At 41.0% G+C, this 20591-nt stretch overlaps 1 protein-coding gene across 2 annotated transcripts in view; it reads left to right on the top strand.

The window, feature by feature from the left end:
* The window catches only part of PAPSS2 (3'-phosphoadenosine 5'-phosphosulfate synthase 2), a 45266-nt gene that overhangs the window by 3868 nt on the left and 20807 nt on the right, over positions 1-20591 (top strand). For both annotated transcript variants that reach the window (XM_082222069.1, XM_082222070.1), the window contains exon 2: positions 20205-20319. In XM_082222069.1, the coding sequence (XP_082078195.1) occupies positions 20205-20319 (115 nt within the window). The remainder of the gene's footprint in view (positions 1-20204; positions 20320-20591) is intronic.

The following is a 20591-nucleotide window of genomic DNA, read 5'->3' as shown; positions in this document are numbered from 1 at the left end:
GAAAGTCCCTTCCTTGTAGTAATTATGGTCCAGAATGCAGTGTTTCTAGAGCAGAGAGAAAGAGGGGCCCAAAGTATGGGAAGCCAGAGGTTGTTTCAGGAGAAGGAATGATATTAGCAAGACACACCTTGATTCAAGAATTTGGTCAGGTAGCAGGTTTTAAGTTGAACAAGACGAAAACTAAGGTTTTAGAGAAAAATCTAACGGAGATCGAGAGAGATAAGTTTCAGAAGGAGACAGGATTAACACTGGTTAAGAAAGTGAAATACTTAGGGGTTAATATGACCGCTAAGAATGTGAATTTATTTAAGGATAATTATGAAAAATGTTGGACTGAAGTGAAAAAGGACTTAGAAATATGGTCAAATTTGAAGTTATCGTTGTTAGGTCGAATTGCTGTGATAAAAATGAATGTATTGCCAAGAATGCTGTTTCTGTTTCAAACATTGCAAATTTTGGACAAAATGGACTGTTTCAAGAAGCGGCAGAGAGATATCTCTAGATTTGTCTGGCAGGGCAAGAAGCCTCGTATAAAATTTAAGATATTAACTGATGCTAAAGAAAGAGGTGGATTTGCCCTGCCAGACTTTAAACTTTATTATGAATCAGCCACTTTTTGTTGGCTGAGAGAATGGATGCTTCTTGAAAATACTGACGTGTTGGATTTGGAAGGTTTTAACAATGTATTTGGTTGGCATGCATATATGTGGTATGACAAGGTTAAAGCACATAAAGCGTTTAAAAACCATATTGTCAGGAAAGCACTGTTTAATGTCTGGATAGGATACAAAGACCTGTTAGAAAATAAAACCCCGAGATGGCTGTCACCAATGGAAGCAAAGGCTCAGAAAAAACTCAATATGGAGGCCAAATGGCCGAAGTATTGGAAAATTCTGGAGCAAGAGGGAGATAGACTAAAACTGCAGAGCTTTGAAAAATTAAAAAAACAGAGTGCGAGACTGGCTCCATTATTATCAAATAATGGAGGCATATAATCTGGACAAAAAATTAGGCTTCCAGGTGGAAAAATCAAAATTGGAAACAGAATTGTTAGACCCCAAAGTTAAGAATTTGTCAAGAATGTATAACTTGTTGTTGAAATGGAATACTCAGGATGAAACGGTGAAATCTGCTATGATCAAATGGGCACAAGATGTTGGACATAACATTATGATGGCTGACTGGGAACAGTTATGGACCACAGGTATGAAGTTTATGGCATGTAATGCCTTAAGAGAGAACCTAATGAAAATGATCTATAGGTGGTACATAACACCAGTCAAGCTTGCAAAAATCTACCATTTGCCTGATAACAAATGTTGGAAATGTAAGGAGACTGAAGGTACATTCTTTCACCTTTGGTGGACATGCCCAAGGATTAAGAACTTCTGGGAGATGATTTATAATGAAATGAAAAAGGTATTTAAATATACCTTCCTGAAGAAACCAGAGGCCTTTCTCCTGGGCATGGTCAGCCAATTGGTGCCAAAGAAGGATAGAACTTTTTTTATGTATGCTACAACAGCAGCAAGAATACTCATCGCAAAGCACTGGAAGACACAAGATTTACCCACCCGGGTAGAATGGCAGATGAAGCTGATGGATTATATGGAATTGGCGGAAATGACTGGCAGAATCCGAGACCAGGGAGAAGAGTCGGTGGACGAAGATTGGAAAAAATTCAAAGTATATTTACAGAAATATTGTAAAATTAATGAATGTTAGAAGGATGCTGGAATGAAGTTACATGGTTTTAGCAGAAATGTTATAAAGAACTAAGTAAAAATAGATTGTTAATGGGCTAAAGTGTAAAATTTAAGGTCAGATTGTGTTAAGATAAATTATAGAACAAAAATTGAGAAAGATGGAAAGGATTTGCTGAAATAGCTAATTGAACAAGAATACAAAAAAGGGAGGTGTGAGGAGGTCGATGATACAAGTAAATGAAAGGTAGAGATATAGAGATATTGGATGTGTTTTTTAAATGTTTTTGCTTTTCTGGTTGCTTTGTTGTATTGTTTTTTTGTTTTTTCTCTTTATTTTTGATGTATTGTGAATTTTTTACTGTTTCTTTCTTCTTTTTTCTGTAACTATTAAACTTTTAATAAATATCTCTTTTTAAAAAAGATATTAGCAAGACACACCTAGGTGGCTCGGGCAAGAAAACCACCAGCAGTGTAAACTGCAAAGAGAAAAGCCAGTGTTCTCAAATCCTTAGCGGTTACAACATCATCCTCTGTGCCCGTTAGGAGACTTGCCAGATACTGGGCATATAATCTTGTGGCTGGGCTGGGGTTATATGGTTCTTTCAAGAATGTTAATAAATCAGAAACTGCTGTCACGGCTCGGGTACAGAGATGTCTAAGTGACAAGGCTGGGGCCCAGATTATAGTCTTATATCCTGTAGCTAGGTGATCCCGCTGTATTATTTACATTATTTCATCAGAGTTACTCGGCTGGTAGCATATATTCTGCTTCAACTGCAATGCATTCTTGAGGAAGTAGCTAAGAGATATAAGATGACAGGAGAGTAGAAACACTGTAAGATCCCCCCTCCCTCCACTATTATCATGGTTTTCTTCATATTGTGATTGCTGCAGCCTAGGAAGCTCTCTAATCTCATTTGCTTCCTTTTTAACGTTCAGCTTCATTGTTTGACAAATTGGCACTCTTGACTTGTGTTTCCTAGGCTGTTTGAAGGTTCTCTCAAAAATCTTATTGTACACAGGTCTGAAGTGACAATACAGAAGATGTAACTCTTCATTGCTCTAATTTCTTTTGGGTGAGCAGTGATGGGAAAATATTTGAAATTGTTTAGGGGCAGGGGGGGGGGGGAGCAACAACAAAGGACAGCACCAAACAGTAATGTGGCCCTGAATGTTGTCCCTGAATGTGTTCAGAAATGTAATTGAATGAATAAATACTCTCTCTTTATACCTGCTTGAAGTTTGCTTCTTTTCTTTGTCTTTTTGAATCATGTTTGTAGGACCCAGACTTATAGATGGCCTGAATAAAGATGCCATATATGCCCAGGAAACAACATGATATTTTGATGTGCCTGGGATTTTTGCAGTCCCCAAATCAGGGTGTGTACACTTTCAGACATAACTGTTTACAAGAGAAAAGAACTATGAAGCGTGAAAGCTTGTAGCACTGTTGCCAACATAGGTTGGGTGGGTCTTATAAACCATGATTACTTTTGTCTCTAGCTGATTGTCATCTTTCAGTATATGAAAACAAAAGAAAGAAGAAAGAAGCCCATTTCTCCCTAGTTGGATGTTACACTTACATAACTATTTGTTATTTTTTTAGAGCTTCATGTCCTTGGCTTAGATCTGAACTGTGTTTGTTAAGAAACAACTCCAAATGTCAGGAATGGATGTGTAGATAAAGAGTTTCACTCACCAACATTAATCACAGCCAATTAGGCACATTGCATCTCACAACAGTTTAAATGCTTAACATTGTCACAAGGGACACCTCAGGGTTTGTACAGCTGTCATGTTTTCTGGATATGTTGGTGTATTGTATCTAACAAGGAAAAAAACTCCATAAATAAACTGATGACAACAGACAAAGCAGAATTAGTGACCCCTTGCTTTTAAAAATGGGTAGTTTAAAGCTGGGTGAGTGGAATGCACACTTTTAAACAGTATTGTAATTTGTTTGTTTTTGTCTGAAAATAAAATACCCAATGTATTTACATATAATCTACATTGAACTGCTTGAGAGTTCTTGGCAATAGGACCTTTGCCAGCATATTAAAAGTTGAAACTAAGGGCTCATTGCAGCCAAAGTCCTTTTAGTACCTCCAAGTCCCATTTGTTTAAGCATGGGAAATCAATGAAACTAAAAAGTGCCTAGCTTTGGGCTAGGGCATACCTCAGCCTTGTTTATGTACCCTGATCCCATTCATATTTACAGTGGTACCTCAGGTTAAGAACTTAATTCGTTCTGGAGGTCCTTTCTTAACTTGAAACTGTTCTTAACCTGAGCTACCACTTTAGCTAATGGGGCCTCCCACTGCCGCCGCGCTGCCGCTGCGCGATTTCTGTTCTCATCTTGAAGCAAAGTTCTTAACCCAACGGACTATTTCTGGGTTAGAGGAGTCTGTAACCTGAAGCATCAGTAACCCAAGGTACCACTGTACTCTGGGGTTACCTGGCTTTGAGCCAGCCAGCCACTGTAGCTTTGCCTGTAACAGCAGAATGATGTTCAGACACTGACAATCAGATGGTGATGTTTCTCTGCATGCTGTGAAAAGGTTCGTGTGCTGCTTTCTGCGTATCCAGCTTTTCTGAAAGGCACACAAGAATGCCACACCCCTTTTTTCTTGGATAGTTAGAAGCCCTCATGTGCAGGCTTCTACAGCCTAGAACATAGGGCACCTAGAACATAGGGCACCTGCTAGTTGCCTGCCCCTCACTTCTGGGAGTATAGGCAGGAAATAACCTATACTCAGACTGCCTGTGAGTTACCATTACCTCACAGTGAGCTGGGTTTAGACTTGTTATTTCCCAGGTTTCCTCTCGCTCTCAGCCTCTTTCAAATTGATCCCCCATGCCACCTGACCTGACTAAACCTTAAGGTACTGAGCAATGTAATTGGATATCCATCTTCACTTGGTCATGCTTCCTAAATACACAGGTGCAGAATGTAAACATGGGTAATGCGCAAGTTCACAGGCAAATCCTGAGTAAAAATCGCATAAGTGTTTTTAACACTTCTCCTGGATTAACAGCTCTATTTGTACAAACACTATACATAGCAAGTGTAAAGGTAAATGGTAAAGGCCCCCATGATGATTAAGGCGAGTTAAAGGTGACTATGGGGTGTGACGCTCATCTGACTTCAGGCCACGGGAACTGGCGTTTGTCCATGGACAGCTTTCTGCATAGCAAGTCAGACAATTGCTTCCTTACATTCTGGGTGCATTTACCTGGGGGGGGGGATACTGTTCTTCTGTTACCAGCATTACTAATATGCATTGGAATAACCACTCTGTAGTTCAGAGAATGTAGATTAGTTAGCTGTCATCATTGTTTATGTACTAATCCACAGCGGTACCTATTTATCTACTTGCACTGGCGTGCTTTCGAACTGCTAGGTTGGCAGAAGCTGGGACAGAGCAAGCGTCCCTGTAACTGGACCATCTATTGTCTGCAGACTGGCAGGGGCTCTCCAGGGTTTCAGGTAGGGGGCAATTCCCAGCCCTACGTAGAGATGCTGGAAGCTGAACTTGCGACATTCTGCAAATGCTCTACCACTGAGCTGTGGTTCTTCTCCTTACATGCAGGCAAGACATATTAATATGATTGGTAATATGCAAATCATTTAAATTAATTTGTTAAAATCCAGGAAATTGGTCACCTAAACTGTTAACTAGTTCACAATCTTATTTTTCAAAATCGTAACAGTTTCATTGTGGATTAATGTTCTACGTAGGAGTCACCAGGATGGATGAGACTATTACTCTGCCCTCTAGAAATTCCTTAGATGAATGTTATATAACAGCTCTGTAATGCATATAAGTGAAATAATCTTGTAGGACATGAGCGGATAAGCTGTCAACCTTATGGACTTGCTGCTATAATAAATGTTAACTTGATAACCTTGTTGGCAGCCTGGAAGTTAAAGGACAATACACTTGGCGAGTGAATGATTTTCTCACATCGGGAGCAGAGTCTGAAGGCCACTCATGGCTGACATGTACTGGCAAGGCAGACTGAATCAAGCTCATAAATCTGTCAGTGTACACTTCAGGACTGTGAGCAAATAAACCTTGGGTTTAAAACTTGTTAAAAATTTTCAATACAGGGGTCAATGAAGGAATCGACCTAGAAGTAAGAATTGCATTCTGCTTTGCTATTCCTTTTTAAAAACAAGCCCCCCCCCCCAACAAAAACCCCTGAGATTTAACTTACATTTAATCGGCTTCAGCTTGCTCCATAGTAGACTGATTGATTCCAATGGATCTTATTTTAAAGCAAACATGTTGTAGACTGAGACCCAGGACTGCTGTCCTCAAATGACATGCTCTAGATAACTCAATTATCTTAAGAGTTGTGTTTTAAATCAAAACCTTAAGAACCATAAGGTATGGTTTGCTGCTCATCTGGGATTACTCCGAGAGAGAAATGTGAACTTGTGCTTTGATGCTCTTTTTGAGCTGGGGAAATACTGCAGAATGCAGAAATGGTGAGCAGCTAGGCAAGGGAAGAAACGACTTGTGGGAACTGGGTGGGTTTTCAACAGTATTTGAAAGGCTGATTCGGACAGCAATGCATTATTTTTTTTACTGATAATTGACACATGATCACATAAACCTACTTTACCAAATTTTAGGAGAATGGATGCATGCTCAGACAACAATGAAATCAACAGAGTGTGCATAAGATGATGGTTTACAGTAATATTTATGTCCTTTTTGGCAGCAAAACCATGTTGCATTGCTTTTGTTGTTCTTCCACATTAATTGTGCTGTTTCCTAGTCACTACTCATTAGGGGAGTTCTTTGGCTGGAAATAAATCATTAGAGAGAGATCCTCATGGGACTTGTCATAGTCCAAAGGATGTAAAATCTGGTTAGCTTATGCTGTGTGCTCAGTTGTATGTGTCCTGTGCCAAGATGTGTTAGAAAACTGCAAAGTGTAATCATGGCAAGGCCATTGTAGATCAGGTCAACGTATGACTGTGTGTCTTTCAATGTAATAATTCCACAGTCTTTCTTCCTACTGGTAAAAGCCCGTTTGGAATCCAGAGATCTGCAGTGATTAATCTTCATTACTATTTTGTACCTTATTTTGCACCTTATATATGCTAAAACAGCTCAAATAAGGCCAGACGGAACCGTTTTCTTGGAATTAAAGAATGAGACATGCCCAACATTCCAAACAGCAGAATTGTTGTACTTCAAATAATGTGCTTAAAAACTATTCTGTACAGATAGTTTCTGTTACTGCCTTGCTAACTAGGTCTTGAAAGTATTGCCACACAAAGACACGTTAGTTATTTCTGGAATGTGAGGGACCTTAAGAGAGAATTATAGTCAGTTTTCAAAAGTTTTCAAAAGTTTCCAAGCCTGGTCAACTGGACAGAATTCTTGGTCTCCCCAAGTTATTGGAGGAGTAGCTAATTACATGTTTGAATGATCATCAAAAGTATTTGGCTTTTGTACAGCAGGCCTATGAGCAGAAATGACTGGTGTTTTGAAGTCACCACCCACTCTATTCCCTTGGCAAAAAAAAAGCAAATTAGAGACTAGATGGTAGTTGTTCATTACCAAAGGTTCTAAATTTGGCTGTTTAAGGAGTGGTCTCACTGTCACCTCCTTGAGGTAGAGAAAAACCATTCCCTCTCTCAAAGTGGCATTAACAACCCAGTCCCCCAAATCTCAAAAGCAATGAAGTGCAAGGGCCAAGCAAGGAAGTTGTAGGCCTTAAGACTCCAAGCAGTTTGTCCAGATCTTCAGGCAAAACAAGCTAAAAATCATCTGTCCTACAAGCGGAAGATAGTATCCTGGTCCCATCCATCTTTGAAATTGGACGGAATTCTACAGCTTTTATTACAGTAGATCTTGATTTCAGGTACACATGCAGGGCCTCTGAGGCTTCTGTCAAGGCCCAGGCAGATTCATAGGAGTGCAGGCAGCCCTTCAGAGAACCTGGTCCCTTTAAAAGTCCATACCAGCACTGTAACTTCGAACAAAAAATGTGTGGGCATCCAATGCAGCTGGTATATTTTATGTGTAGCTGTGAGAAACTGGGTCATAAAGCTTTTTGTACAGTTCTCCTGTGATCCCCATTTATGTGTTAGAGGTGTAAACATTGTGATGCTGTGGAAATTAAGGCTTATGACTTCGTTGCCACGTGAAAACTTTAATTTGGTTCCAGATTATACAAAGCAGACTTATCCAGTGGAGACCAAAAAAGGAAATTACTTTTCCCCCAGAAGATAAGAGTTACACTAGGGATTCTTATTTTCATAACAGAAACTCCCTCAAGTAGAAAAATAACTATTTCTTCCCTCCTGCTCTCCTTTATTATGTTATTCTCAGTCACAAACACCTAGTTTCTTCTCAGGCACCATAGGTTAATAGGTTGATGGAGGGCTCAGGTGCTTAATGAAAACATTTCACCCACATATATCACTAAGTATAGAATACCAATGTAATGTTACAGAAGAAGATGGGATCTGCTTTCGTCACTGCTGATGAGGTGGTTTTGAGGGATAGTTCTCTCATCTTTGCAAACTTAAAGGCTTGCAGCAGCAGCAATGCTGAGAGTGGTCAAGTTAGAATTCATGCCTTTGCTTGCCAACTGCCCAAGAGTCATGGCAGGTGTCAGAAAATAAATGGATCAACATACTACACACAGAAAGAGACGGACAGAATTATAGCTGTCCATTAACAATGGAGTTGCAAACACAACTCACTAGATACAAAGTGCGCGAAACCAAGGCCGCTCAGAAAACACAAATCGAGTAAGATACACAGAGTACATCTGCACCAATAAAAAGATACTAGACAGGAAGAGAAACAAGCTGTTACAACTGATCCACAAATAACAGTTCAGTAGTCCAGCTGCTATCAGTTGCATGGCTCCATGGGAGGCAGGATCAGCAACCTAGCCTATTTCATTTAAAACTTTGGTCGTGAATGTAAACAGTCCTTGAAATACATTCTCATGTATATATTCAGGAGAGAAGAGTTTCATTTCCCAAACCATTAAGAACTCAGAAGACTGGTGATCTAGAGCTGCAGAAAGATTATGCAACACAAGTGAATGTTTTCTTTTCTTTTCTTTTCTAGTTTATTTTTGGCGAAAGAAAGGCATTTTGTTGGAATCAGTGAGCAACTGTAGAGCCAAGTAACATCTGTTTGTTATAACAGAGGTCTTCTGCCATTCTCCCCACCATCACCTCTCTTGTGCTTTATTTCTTGGCCCTAAGTTTGGAGCTTCCTGAGATCTTCTAATCAGTTTTGGACATTATAGTACTGTATAATAACTGTATGTCTGCAACCCTTTTGAAAAGTTATAGCTACAAAGAGCAACAAGCAAGCAAGGAAGCCATTCCTTTACATTCCACCTTATTGGCTGCTTTAAGACTGTAATGTGAAGTTTAAAGGTTATCATTCAAAGGGAAGTGGCTTTTTAATAGTTAAGAATAGAGCACATGCAGTAAGAGCTTGGACTGGAGTGTGCAAATAATTGCATTGCCAGAACATCCTAATGCCTCGTTTGTACCAATACAATGATGCAAATATTTAGACCTCATGTTAGCATAACTTTGAATCCCTGCATGAGTACGGCAGGACTATGGCAAATATAATTTCTTTTGTTTGTTTATGCACATGGCTTCTCCAAAGAATAAGGGGAAATGCACTTTATCCCTCGCAGAGCTACAATTCCAAGTACCCTGAGCAAACTACAGTTCCCAGGATTCTTTGGGGGAAGCTATGTGCATTGGATGTTTGGTGTGAATATGACCTGTGTCCCACTCCTTGCTTCTCATTACTTTTGCCTTGGGGCAAGTTTCTTCCTTGTTCCTTAACAGTGGTAAAATGTTACTTCAGCAAATATGTTGAGTATGTTAAATACTAACTTGGGTTCCTCTCTCAATCAGAATTTGAACGCCAGAGTTTAACACCTGAAATATTTCTAAACTGAGGTCAAAGAGGCTGCAATTCTACAATGGCTTATCAAAGAACATTTTATGGATAAGAGCAATTACTTTAAACAAACACAATGTTCTTGTATTATTGCAGAAATTAAGTACATTGCATTAGCTGAACATCTTGAACTGAAACCATGATGTTAAAAAAAGGGAGATTTATAATGTGTCGTGAATAGTATGAATATTTAGATAAGGTTGCACAAAATGTCATAAGGTTGGCCAGTAACTGCATCATAAATTTGCTCTGCACATTTCAAGAAATCGCAGATACTAAAAAAATAATAGTGAAATGTTAACATCCAACACTGCAATAAACTGATTTTACTGCAATTGTACATGATGGATTTTTCCCCCTTGACATTTTTTCCTCAAGTGTGTTTACTTCCAAGCTGTGATATATAATGCCATTACGTTACACACTATTGGTGAAATACAGCTGGTTTATTTCTAGTTAGTAGAGATTTTGTAGCACTGTAAAGCAAAATAAACATTGTCTAAAATATACGACGCTCCATTTTGCTTTAGAATTTTGTTTCAGTATATCTTTCAGGTCCAGTAGGCATCTCAATATGGAAAGCAGATTTTTTAATTTATTTATTCAGCACTTTAATGTGTAAAATACTTGCCTTAGGTTGACTTTAATTCTATCTGCTTTGTTGAGCAGCACTGGGTTGTCAAGTTTGATTATGCACACACAGAGAGAGCCAGCTGCTATAAAGGCATTCAGGAGACTGATATTAATATTAACTTTTCAGATAAAAAATATTATTTCCTCCAATCCTTTTTTATTTGTTTTAGCCACCTGGACCCTCACAGCACCAGTCTGGCTTCAGGCACTTCCTTTCTCTCCTTCTTTAGATGATCAGCCCTATTAACTGATCTGTCTGGCGGGGCTAACGCCAAGCACAGCAACAGGAGTGCTGGTTAGCTTTGTGGACAAGGATTCCTTATTGTGAACCTCCCTGAGATCTATGGTTATAGGGCAGTATACAAATTTAACAAATGAATAAATAAAAATTCTTGAGCTGGAGGCCATATGTTTTTAGCAGGAAAATGGAGAAGAATGAAATTTCCCCAGCCTTATCAGGAGCTATGTTTTGGTTCATCAGAATTGTTTTGAAGCTTGCATTAACTTGAGAACAACTATGTTTTGATATGACTCCTTAAAAGTGGGAGACATTCTGTTTTTAATCTTGGGTTTAGCAGTTTTAGATAAGCTTTGCAGTTAACAGATTATTGTGTTATGATCTATGATGATGAAGATTATCTTGCTTATCTTGAACCGGTGAAGCAGTAACAAAGGTAATGTTCTTTTATGGTTCCCCCTTGGATAGAAGGGACTTGAGTTGAGTCCCAGGTTCATTTAAGGTAGTGAAGAAGAGAGGGGAATGGCCATAATGGAGCCTGTGATTTGCATGCAAAAGGTTGCAGGTTTGGTCCTCCACATCTTTGGGTCTGGCTGGGAAAGATGCCTGATGGAGCAGTGTAGATAATACCTATCTAGATGGAGTGACAGTTGGATTTGGTGCAAGGCAGCTGCTTAAGGTATGTTGTGTGCTCTGAAATAGTACCTAAGCATTTTCTACTTTCACATATATGCATAGAAAGCCCACAGACTATGTCCTGCTACAACTTTGAGGTAGTGACTTAAAACAGGAACTTTCTTTAAACCTGCTCTTCCATTGCTATAGTATAGTACATGGGCTTGTACTATACCCTGTACCCTGGAAAACACCCTGATGTTGGGAAAGATTGAGGGCAAAAGGAGAAGGGGACAACAGAGGACGAGATGGTTGTATAGTGTTCTCGAAGCCACAAACATGAGTCTGACCAATCTGCGGGAGGCAGTGGAAGATAGGAGTGCCTGGCGTGCTCTGGTCCATGGTGTCACGAAGAGTCGGACACGACTAAACAACTAAACAACAACAAAAGTACATGGGCTTGGAGCTCATTATTTGTGGAAAGTTGGTCACAATCAACTTAAGCCCAGTGGGATCTAAATATGATGAATTTGCTCAGGATTCAGCTTTGGTTGTCCTTCAGCGTTATGGATCCTTCCATAACAATTTGGATATGTTTATAGTTTGCCTATGTTGTGCAAATTTCATGTTGCTTGCCATAGGCAACCCATCCTTACTCTGAATACAAAGCTCCATTTGCCTGCTGTTGTAGATGCTTAGACAGGATTTTATATGTGAACTTAAGCTAGGATAAGATAGTCTAGGGTTAAACTTTTGCTCTGCCTGAGGAATATGGCTGGTAATGGCATTTGGAAAGGCAGGGCAGTTGTTCAGGGCCGATGGTTGTTTGAAGGGCTCATCAAGCTGAACCATAGATATGGCATAATTATCCACCCTCTTCAGTTCCTGTGCTCAGAAGATCAGGAAGAAGTGGATTGAGAAGTGTGCAGATGATAAACTCTTTCCTTGAGGGAAAGAGAAATAGCTACTGTTTATTGTCTAGGGCTTCACACAAAAAATGGGAGATGGCCTTAGTGGTCAGCAAGTTGTTGTAAAACCAGGACCTTGGCTATTGTGTGATCTTTGCATTTGTTTTAAAGGAAATGACAATGGAAGAAAAGTGTGTCTAATATAATATAAAAAGACTAATACTCAGGCACTGGCTAATCTTGGAAGGAACAGAACATTCAAGTGCATTTCCCATTTTTTATTCATGTGCGTTGGCCCTTTTGATTGTTTTGTAGAAACTTGCATTCACTTTGCTTTGGGGAAAATGTATGCTTTGAAATTTATTCCACCTTTTCCACCTATGTTTCATATTGGCTTAACTTTTTTTTTACCTAGTCACTATCATTAAAAGAGTACCATGAAAGTAATTATTCTGTCAAACTGAGGAACCCTAAAGGCTTCTTGGAGTAGCTTATTAACTTGAAAATAAGAGACAGTCTGTCAAAAAATCTTCCCTGTAGGTCCCATCAACCTCCATGGGCTGCTCTATTGGGTCCCCCAACCCTTAAGAGCACATTTTGGGATGGGGGGGGGGCTGTAGGAGCAAGTGGAAGAAGGGAAAATTCCATTGCATGAGCAGGTTTGCTCCTGCAACATTGGATTTCCCTCTATATTATTATCACAACATAGGATCGGAAATCAGTTGATCTAGTTTTTCACTAGATTGTGGAACTAATGCTAAGTGGAACCCTTCAATTTGCTGGACTAATGAACAGACAGGATTGGCCAGCTGCCATTTCAACTCGAGTCCGTTTAATTAAAAGCAGTGTTTAGAGTACCTTTGGTGGCAGTTCTCAAAAGCAGCCACAGTGAACAAAAGCAACTTCTACATTGCAGTTGGATTTTTATTTTTGCAATTCTCTTTTAAAAAATAAAATAAAAATGCACGAACCTCATGTGTAACTTTTGGTGTTCTGTCTTGTTTATTTGCTGTATCATCTTCCACTACGTTAAACGTTTTCACTGGTCTCTCAGGCTAGCAGGGTCACTCTGGATGTATTGTCCAGCTCATGGGTAATAATTCCCAGGCATCTGGCAAAACTTACTTTTCAAGTCTTCTACACAAATTTCATCAGTTTACAGAAATGACTCTAAATAATAAATTCATTTCAACATTGAGAGGAAAATAGTGTAATATACAGTATATGTATTGTGTGTTTACAATGCAGCAGTGTGGTTTGTTAACTTCTGCAAACTTTAAAGATTGTGTTTGGCAAGTTTTTCTTGTGTACTTAAAAATCTTATTTATGTGCAGTTGCCCTTCCTGTGTTGGAAAACGGGCATTGCACACATTCCCATTTACCCAAGGGCACACATATTCACATTTCACTAGGACTGGAGCTATACTGCTGCTGTGATGAATACTCAGGGAGGGGATGGAAAAACCATACAGCTAGAAAATACAAAAATGGCATAAAAATGATAGGCATTTCCCCCAGCATCCCTAGAAAGGCTGCCAATGAACCAGTCAAGAACTGTGCCAGCAATGACACCTAATGCTGCTCACACATTGAGAGAGCCAACACAATGTGATAAGGATATACCCCCAGTTCACATCCCTGCACCACCATATACACAACATGCAAGAGAATCCTGCAATGCCCCAGTTTCATCAGCCCTACAGACTCGGCCCGTAACAAGTCTGCTGTTGCCAAACCCCAAGCATCCCTTCAGACAGTGGTCTGAAGCCCCCTTATGCTCCTTCCAAGCACTGCTTTATGAGCCCAACATGCAAAGGGGAGGAAAGACAGCCTGTACAATGCAGCACCCATGCAGCTCCCCCTGGGCAGGACACCTGCAGAGAGTACACACAGTCCTGCCTGGCACCCCCAGTTGTTGGGAGTGGTGTAGAGTTTGGTATGGCGTATTTGTACCTGGAGTCTCGAGCTGAGGTGCTTTAGAGCTGTAGGCAGAGAAGTGTAGCAGTGAGCTCAAGTCCTCGGGTGTGTTCTGAAGACAGACTTTTGTGCAAAGGTATCCCTTTTTTGTGCGAAGTGCCCTTTCTCTGGGTTTCTGTCACCAGAGTTCTGCTGTGCAAGGGTCTAATTGTGCAGAAGATGGGGCGACATGCCATAATACCAGAGAAGTGGTCTCACCATTGCGGGGCTTGCATACTGGTCGTAATGTGTTTTCATAGGGTGCATGTGGAGTTACAGTATAATCTAGGCTCTGCCATGGTGACGTGAGCAGATCTGTTGACAGAGTACTGCTTTGTTTTTGGTTTTTTAAAAAACCCTCATGCTGACTTTATGGGGGTGGATTTCTTGCACCAGGTTTGGGGCTGGTATAAAGTTGTGCCATCCATGGGGTTGTGGCCATTGATTTAAAGGGCACAGGGGTTTGCTGCCGTTATGCTTTTCCCAAGATGGCCCCATTCCGCCATCTTGCCAGAGTGCCTCTCCCAATGTCACTGCACCTGTGCCAACATGCTGCCTACAACTCCCATAATCCTTGGCCATTGGCCACGTTGGCAGGATTGATGGGAGTTGTAGTCCCACAACATAAGGAGGGCACCGTATTAGTTAGCCCTGCTGCACCCTTTTAGCTTGTGGAACTTCAGAACAAATTTGCGCTCCACCTCAAATGATTAAGGATCTCTTGAAAAATCTCCACTTGTAAAGTGACGATTTACAGTCAAAAGATGATTGCTTCCTTCATTTCGCTATAATTTACCATGACTATAGATTACTTCCTTAATTTATTAGTAATAGAAGGGGGAAAGGTTGTATTTTATTATATGTTACTATGGAAAATGAGTTATAAATTTGTTAATGAAACTGCTGACTCATCGCTGCAGGAGGACAAAACAGTGTGGATTTCTTTTGACTATGTGATTGAAATGTATTGTTTTTCTCTGTTTTGGGAAGACTATCCATAAGGTTTGTCACACTTTGTAACAAATTTTGAAACTGCCACTTCCTCCTTGCCATATTTTAGCAATGTTTTAGCCCAATCAATAAAACCAATATGAAATATCCACTTTGTCACAGCTTTGTGATTCCTTTCTTTCCCCTCAATGGGTGGCATATTCCTGATGGGTCCCTGAAGTATGGATAATTACTCGTTTAGTGAACAGAAACACAATGACATATAAACACCTATATAAATATAGTTGTACCTTGGAGGTTGAACGGAATCCATCCTGGAACTCTGTTCGACTTCCAAAACATTTGGAAATCAAGACGCAGCTTCCGATTGGCTACAGGAAGCTCCTGCTGCCAATCAGAAGCCTCGGGAACCTGCATTGGACATTCGGGTTCCAAAGAACGTTGGCAAACTGGAACACTCACTTCCAGGTTTGCGGTGTTCGGGAGCCAAAACATTTGACTTGCAAGGTGTTCGACTTCCAAGGTACAACTGTATATTCTTAATTGGTTCTGATTATGCCTCATTGTAACAGCACTTGCAGTTCCACAGACGGAAAGATCTAGGTATATTAAAATGAACTTTATGTGCTGCATTTCATGTTGAATGATACATGAAAGCTTGATTTCTTAACAGCTAGAGTATTGTTGGGCTAGCAGCTGAGGAGGAAATTTTTTGTCACTTCAGAGACCTTGGCATTTTGGTCTGTCTGTCTCCAAGCTGAATGGCTGCTTGTTTGAGGTAACTAGGTTGTCTTTGTGGATCTCCTTGGGAGAAAAAAACCCTCCTGTGTTACATATCCCAGTAGAGGCGAAAGACTGGGGTACTAGTGCCAAAATTAACAGGAACAAAGTGCTAAGATTGTACCAGTGGGCAGAAGTGGTTTCTCTCAAGTTTGCTCAAAGAGCACTGAATGAAAAATGAGATTCTGAAAGAGCAATTGCTCTGGCACTGGTGGGTAACTATAGCTGAGGCCATGGAATAAATGAGTATTTATGTAGGAGATTCTGTACCTCCATGTCAGACTGCTGCTTTTTAGGCTACAAGGAAGCCTTTTTGGCACTGGAGACACTGAGGACTAAGGCTGGACTCAGGAATACCCTGCTCAATTATGTACTACGCAGGAGTGAATGAGGACAGCGTGTACACAAACTGTAGAGTTCCTAAAGGAACATCTTGTTCAGTGGCCTGCCTATTCTGAGGGAGGATGCCCTGCTATCTAATATATTCCCTGAATATGCATTTCCACCATTTCCCTGAAAAACCTCGAAAGGTACAAGGTGTACAACTGTTAGTGACTTGCTACTGTAACAAGCTGCTCTGATTTAAACTTTATTCTTTAAAGTTTAACTTCAACCTGGATCCCTGGCTGTCAGCTAGCTTTCTTGGAAGACCACTTTAAGAACTGAATGAGGGGTTATAGCCCATCTCCTCAGCTCCATTGGCTTCCTAAGTGGGCCTGCTGGCAAGTTCAGTTCCCACCTTATTTCACATTATTTTCTGGCCTACATCGGCACTTGAGGGAGCAAGTTTTGCCTCATAGCGGGGCAGATTTGGCCCAGGAGTCTCCAGTTGCTGACTCTTAATTCTATTCAGCTCCATCTAGGATAAAGTCGTTGTTTTCGTCGCATTCCTTGGGGACGCAGGTAAACAGTTTCCTTTCTGCTATTCTTTTAAAAAATGTTTCAAAATGTATGCTCTCTCTCTGTGTTGCAGGGAGTGATCACGCCTGCTGTCCTTGCCCCCTTCCAAAGGCTGATTACCTGTGGTTTTTCCAAATGTCTTTCATGCAGGGGCAAAACTAGGCTTTACTTCACCCAGGTCAAAGACCCAGTTTGTCACCTCCCATGTGCATTTGCACACACATGCACAGGCTGGGAGCTTCATGGTGCCCCTCTAGTGGCTTCACCCAGGGCACCCCCCCCCACTAGTGCCACACACCCCAGCTATGGCGAAAAACCAAAGGATGCCATCAGGAAGTTATGGGGCCTATTCTGAGTTATGGGACATGCGCTGATTGAAAACAGAGCACTAACACTGCCCCAAACCCTTGCAGCTGCAAACAGGATCAACAGCAAGGACACATTTAACCCCCTCAATGCCATCAGCAGCACAAATCATCATGAATGTGCAGTAAGGGGGAGGTCTAGAGAGGCTCTGAACCTGCACTCTGCCCTTGTTGCTGGTGCTATGTAAGTAACACAAGCAAGTTTTGATGGGAAGCAGGTGTTCCCTTTGCCTCTTAATAACAGTCTTGCTGGTTTCAGCTACCTTTGCTCCACCTTGATCCTTCTGCAGATGCTCTCAGGCTCTAATTCTGTCCCTGCTGGGACTTGTGCCCAGCACCAACACTGGCTAGGTTGGGAGTGTGAATGCTGAAAGTGACAATGAACAGAAACTGTTATTATTACTTTGGGAAAAATATCTGTATCACCGTAGAATGCCAGTGGGATGCGGGTTGCACTGTGGTCTAAATCACTGAGCCTCTTGGGCTTGCCTATCAGAAGGTCAGTGGTTCGAATCCCCGCAACGGAGTGAGCTCCCGTTGCTCTGTCCCAGCTTCTGCCAACCTAGCAGTTCAAAAGCACACCAGTGCAAGTAGATAAATAGGTACCACTGTGGCAGGAAGGTAAACGGTGTTTCTGTGCACTCTGGTTTCTGTCACAGTGTTCCGTTACGCCAGAAGTGGTTTAGTCATGCTGGCCACATGACCCGGAAAGCTGTCTGTGGAGAAACGCTGGCTCCCTTGGCCTGGAAGTGAGATGAGTGCCACAAACCCATAGTCGCCTTTGACTGGACTTAACTGTCCAGGGGTCCTTTACCTTTACCTAGGATGCCGTAGTAGGTACGAGCATGTTGCATGTTAATTTGGAGGGTTTTTTGTCGCTGAAACAGGATTTTCAAAAGTATCAGTGTTCCCAACCCCATTTGCCTTAGCAGTGTTATCGTTTGAAGCCTAGGAAGTGGGTGAGTAGTTGGTAGTCTGCAGTTTGCATACTCCTTCATGCTTTCTAGATTGGTTGCTTCATCTGGGGTGCAGATGTGTTGTGAAAAACCAACACTGTCTCTCTCTCTTTGAAGACTCGGGACTTCAGCGGCATTGTAAATGTGCATGTTTCTCTAGAATATATTTGCATTAGATTGATAAGGTCTATGAATAATAGTGATTTCTTTTAGATCAGAAAGATAGATTTCAGTTATATGTACTGGTAAAGACAGCTTTCCGCGTTTGTCAAATTTTAATAAACATTTCTCCCCCAACAGTTCAGATATATTCTGCTTACAACTTGTAGCACAAAAGCATAGCAACATTATGTTTATATTATAGAGTTGCAATCTTCTTCTAGGAATCATTCTCAAACATCTGATATATATACAGAGAGTTTTGATGACAACATTTTTGACTGTACTCTAGCTGTTGCTGTTTACATTTCTGAATGGTTGTGGATTAAGGTGGTATGTCCTGGTGAACAATCAGACCTTGTATAGCCGACTTTCAACCAGTGTTAGAAACTGAGATATGAAAGCTAGGAGCTAAATGGCATCTTAAGCTTAGGTTATGGGTGCAACAACAAAATGTCTAGGCATATTTTTTTAATAAGAATGCCAAGCTGAAAATGAATGAACTACAGCCAAAATACTATGTTCATTTTTCACATGGTCTAGTCCTTCTCCTGCCCACCCCCCTAATATTCTTAAGAGGGTCTCTTCTCCAGTCTTCAGAGAGTGGCTGAAATTGGGAGGCAGAAAAAGCTCCTCCTTTCCTTCCACTCTGCAGTTTTAATCTGAAATCTTAAGCACAGTACTGCACCCAGAGCTCAGAAACTGCTCACGCTAATGAAATTCCCTGTCGCAAAATGTACCTAGAACAATGGGAGTTTCGAACACTGCTTTCGACCCATCTGATTTTTTAAAAAGGTTCATAAGGTTGCTTGATTGTAATAATACGAAACTTATGCATATTGAAACACCAGATTTGTTGGGAGTGATGACTGAGAGTGTGGATTTACCCTGCACAAAACACAGTTGCCAGGGACCTTTGTCTCTTTAAGAATGATTCAGCTAAAAGGCGAAGAAAGAACAGGTCAAAAGGGAGTTTGGGCCCATGCTGGTATTTCCTGCAAGCTAAATAATTCCAGCAGGGTACAGAGCTAAACAAACCTTGAACGTTTCTAGAGTTTATAAAGACAAGCTTCTTACTTGGGACTCCGTGGTGATAAACAAAAAAGGATTTTAGTTGGAATTTTATAGAGTTTTGGGAGATGCTATAGTGAACATTCAAAGAGTGCGATATACAAAGTCCTCCTTTCAAATCTCTCTTCAGTGTGATAAGGAAGCTTCTGTCTGTGACTCTTAGGCTGTGTACACACCATACATTTAAACCACACACCTTGCCACATCAAATCTTGGGAAATTTAGTTTAAGGTGCCGGGGAATGTAGCTTTGTAAACTACAGTTCCCAGAAATCTTCGGGGTGGAAATGTGCTTTAAATGTATCGGCAGCCTTAGTCCCTAATTCTGCGGTATGAGAATCAAAATATGGGGGGGGGGGTGTTGACTTCCAGGATTGTTAAAATAAAAAAATTCTTTCCAGTTGCACCTTAAAGACCAACTAAGTTAGTTCTTGGTATGAGCTTTCGTGTGCATGCACACTTCTTCAGATACCATGAAACTTGCATAACAAGTTTCATTTCTCCATTCATTTCTCCAGGATTGTTGTAAGACTTATTGAGATAAGGAAGGGTTGTCCAATGGTGACCTTTAATCTAACTGAAAGGACTTCTGCTTGTGCATGGCTGAGAACCTGGTTTTCACTGATTCCAACCCCCTGCCCTGCTCAGCCACCTGTGCCCCAGCCCAAAAGCTGCTCCTGAGGATTGAGGGGTGCTCCAAAACAGTATGGGACATAGCACAGAATGGTTCAGTGTATAGTGTCCTATCTCGTATGAACAGAAGTACGTTCTGCAAGCATGGGGGGTGGGGGCTCTGTTCCCAGAGCCCACTTGAGAGGGCTGAAGATTCCTGAGCATCAAACCCCTCCCCCTTTGTAAAGCCTCAGAGCCCTGTGGTTGCGCAGTAACATGTGTTCCTTCTTATTATTTTTGCTTTATGATACATTCAGGTTGCTTCGTTACTGTCAGTCATGGCATAAACGGTTTCATTTCATGTTATTTGTTTGTGTTTCTGTGTGATTAGAATCTCCATAGGTCCACCAATGTGGTCTACCAAGCTCACCACGTTAGCAGGAGTAAGAGAGGGCAAGTCGTGGGCTCAAGAGGTGGCTTTCGAGGCTGTACAGTGTGGCTCACAGGTATTGTACTCATGATTAACTCAGCAAGTTGGCACATGGGAAAAGCTATTCAGACAGTGGACAAAGTTACTGTGTTGCAACTGATGGGTCCATTATTATAAGTCACATATAAGGAGAAAGAGGTGTTGTTTAATGTTCAGTTCAACATGGCCAAGAGATTTGAGTTCCAAACGCTTTAATATAGTGGTGGTGACTTGCTGGCCCATGGTTTGTGCCTGGCTCCCCAACCATTTTAGTTTTGTTTAATTTGTTCCTGCCACAGACACCCACCA

Source organism: Podarcis vaucheri (genome assembly GCF_965113315.1).
Source record: "Podarcis vaucheri genome assembly, chromosome: 5".
Taxonomy (NCBI): Eukaryota; Metazoa; Chordata; class Lepidosauria; order Squamata; family Lacertidae; genus Podarcis; species Podarcis vaucheri.
This window is presented reverse-complemented; position numbering and strand designations above follow the sequence as displayed.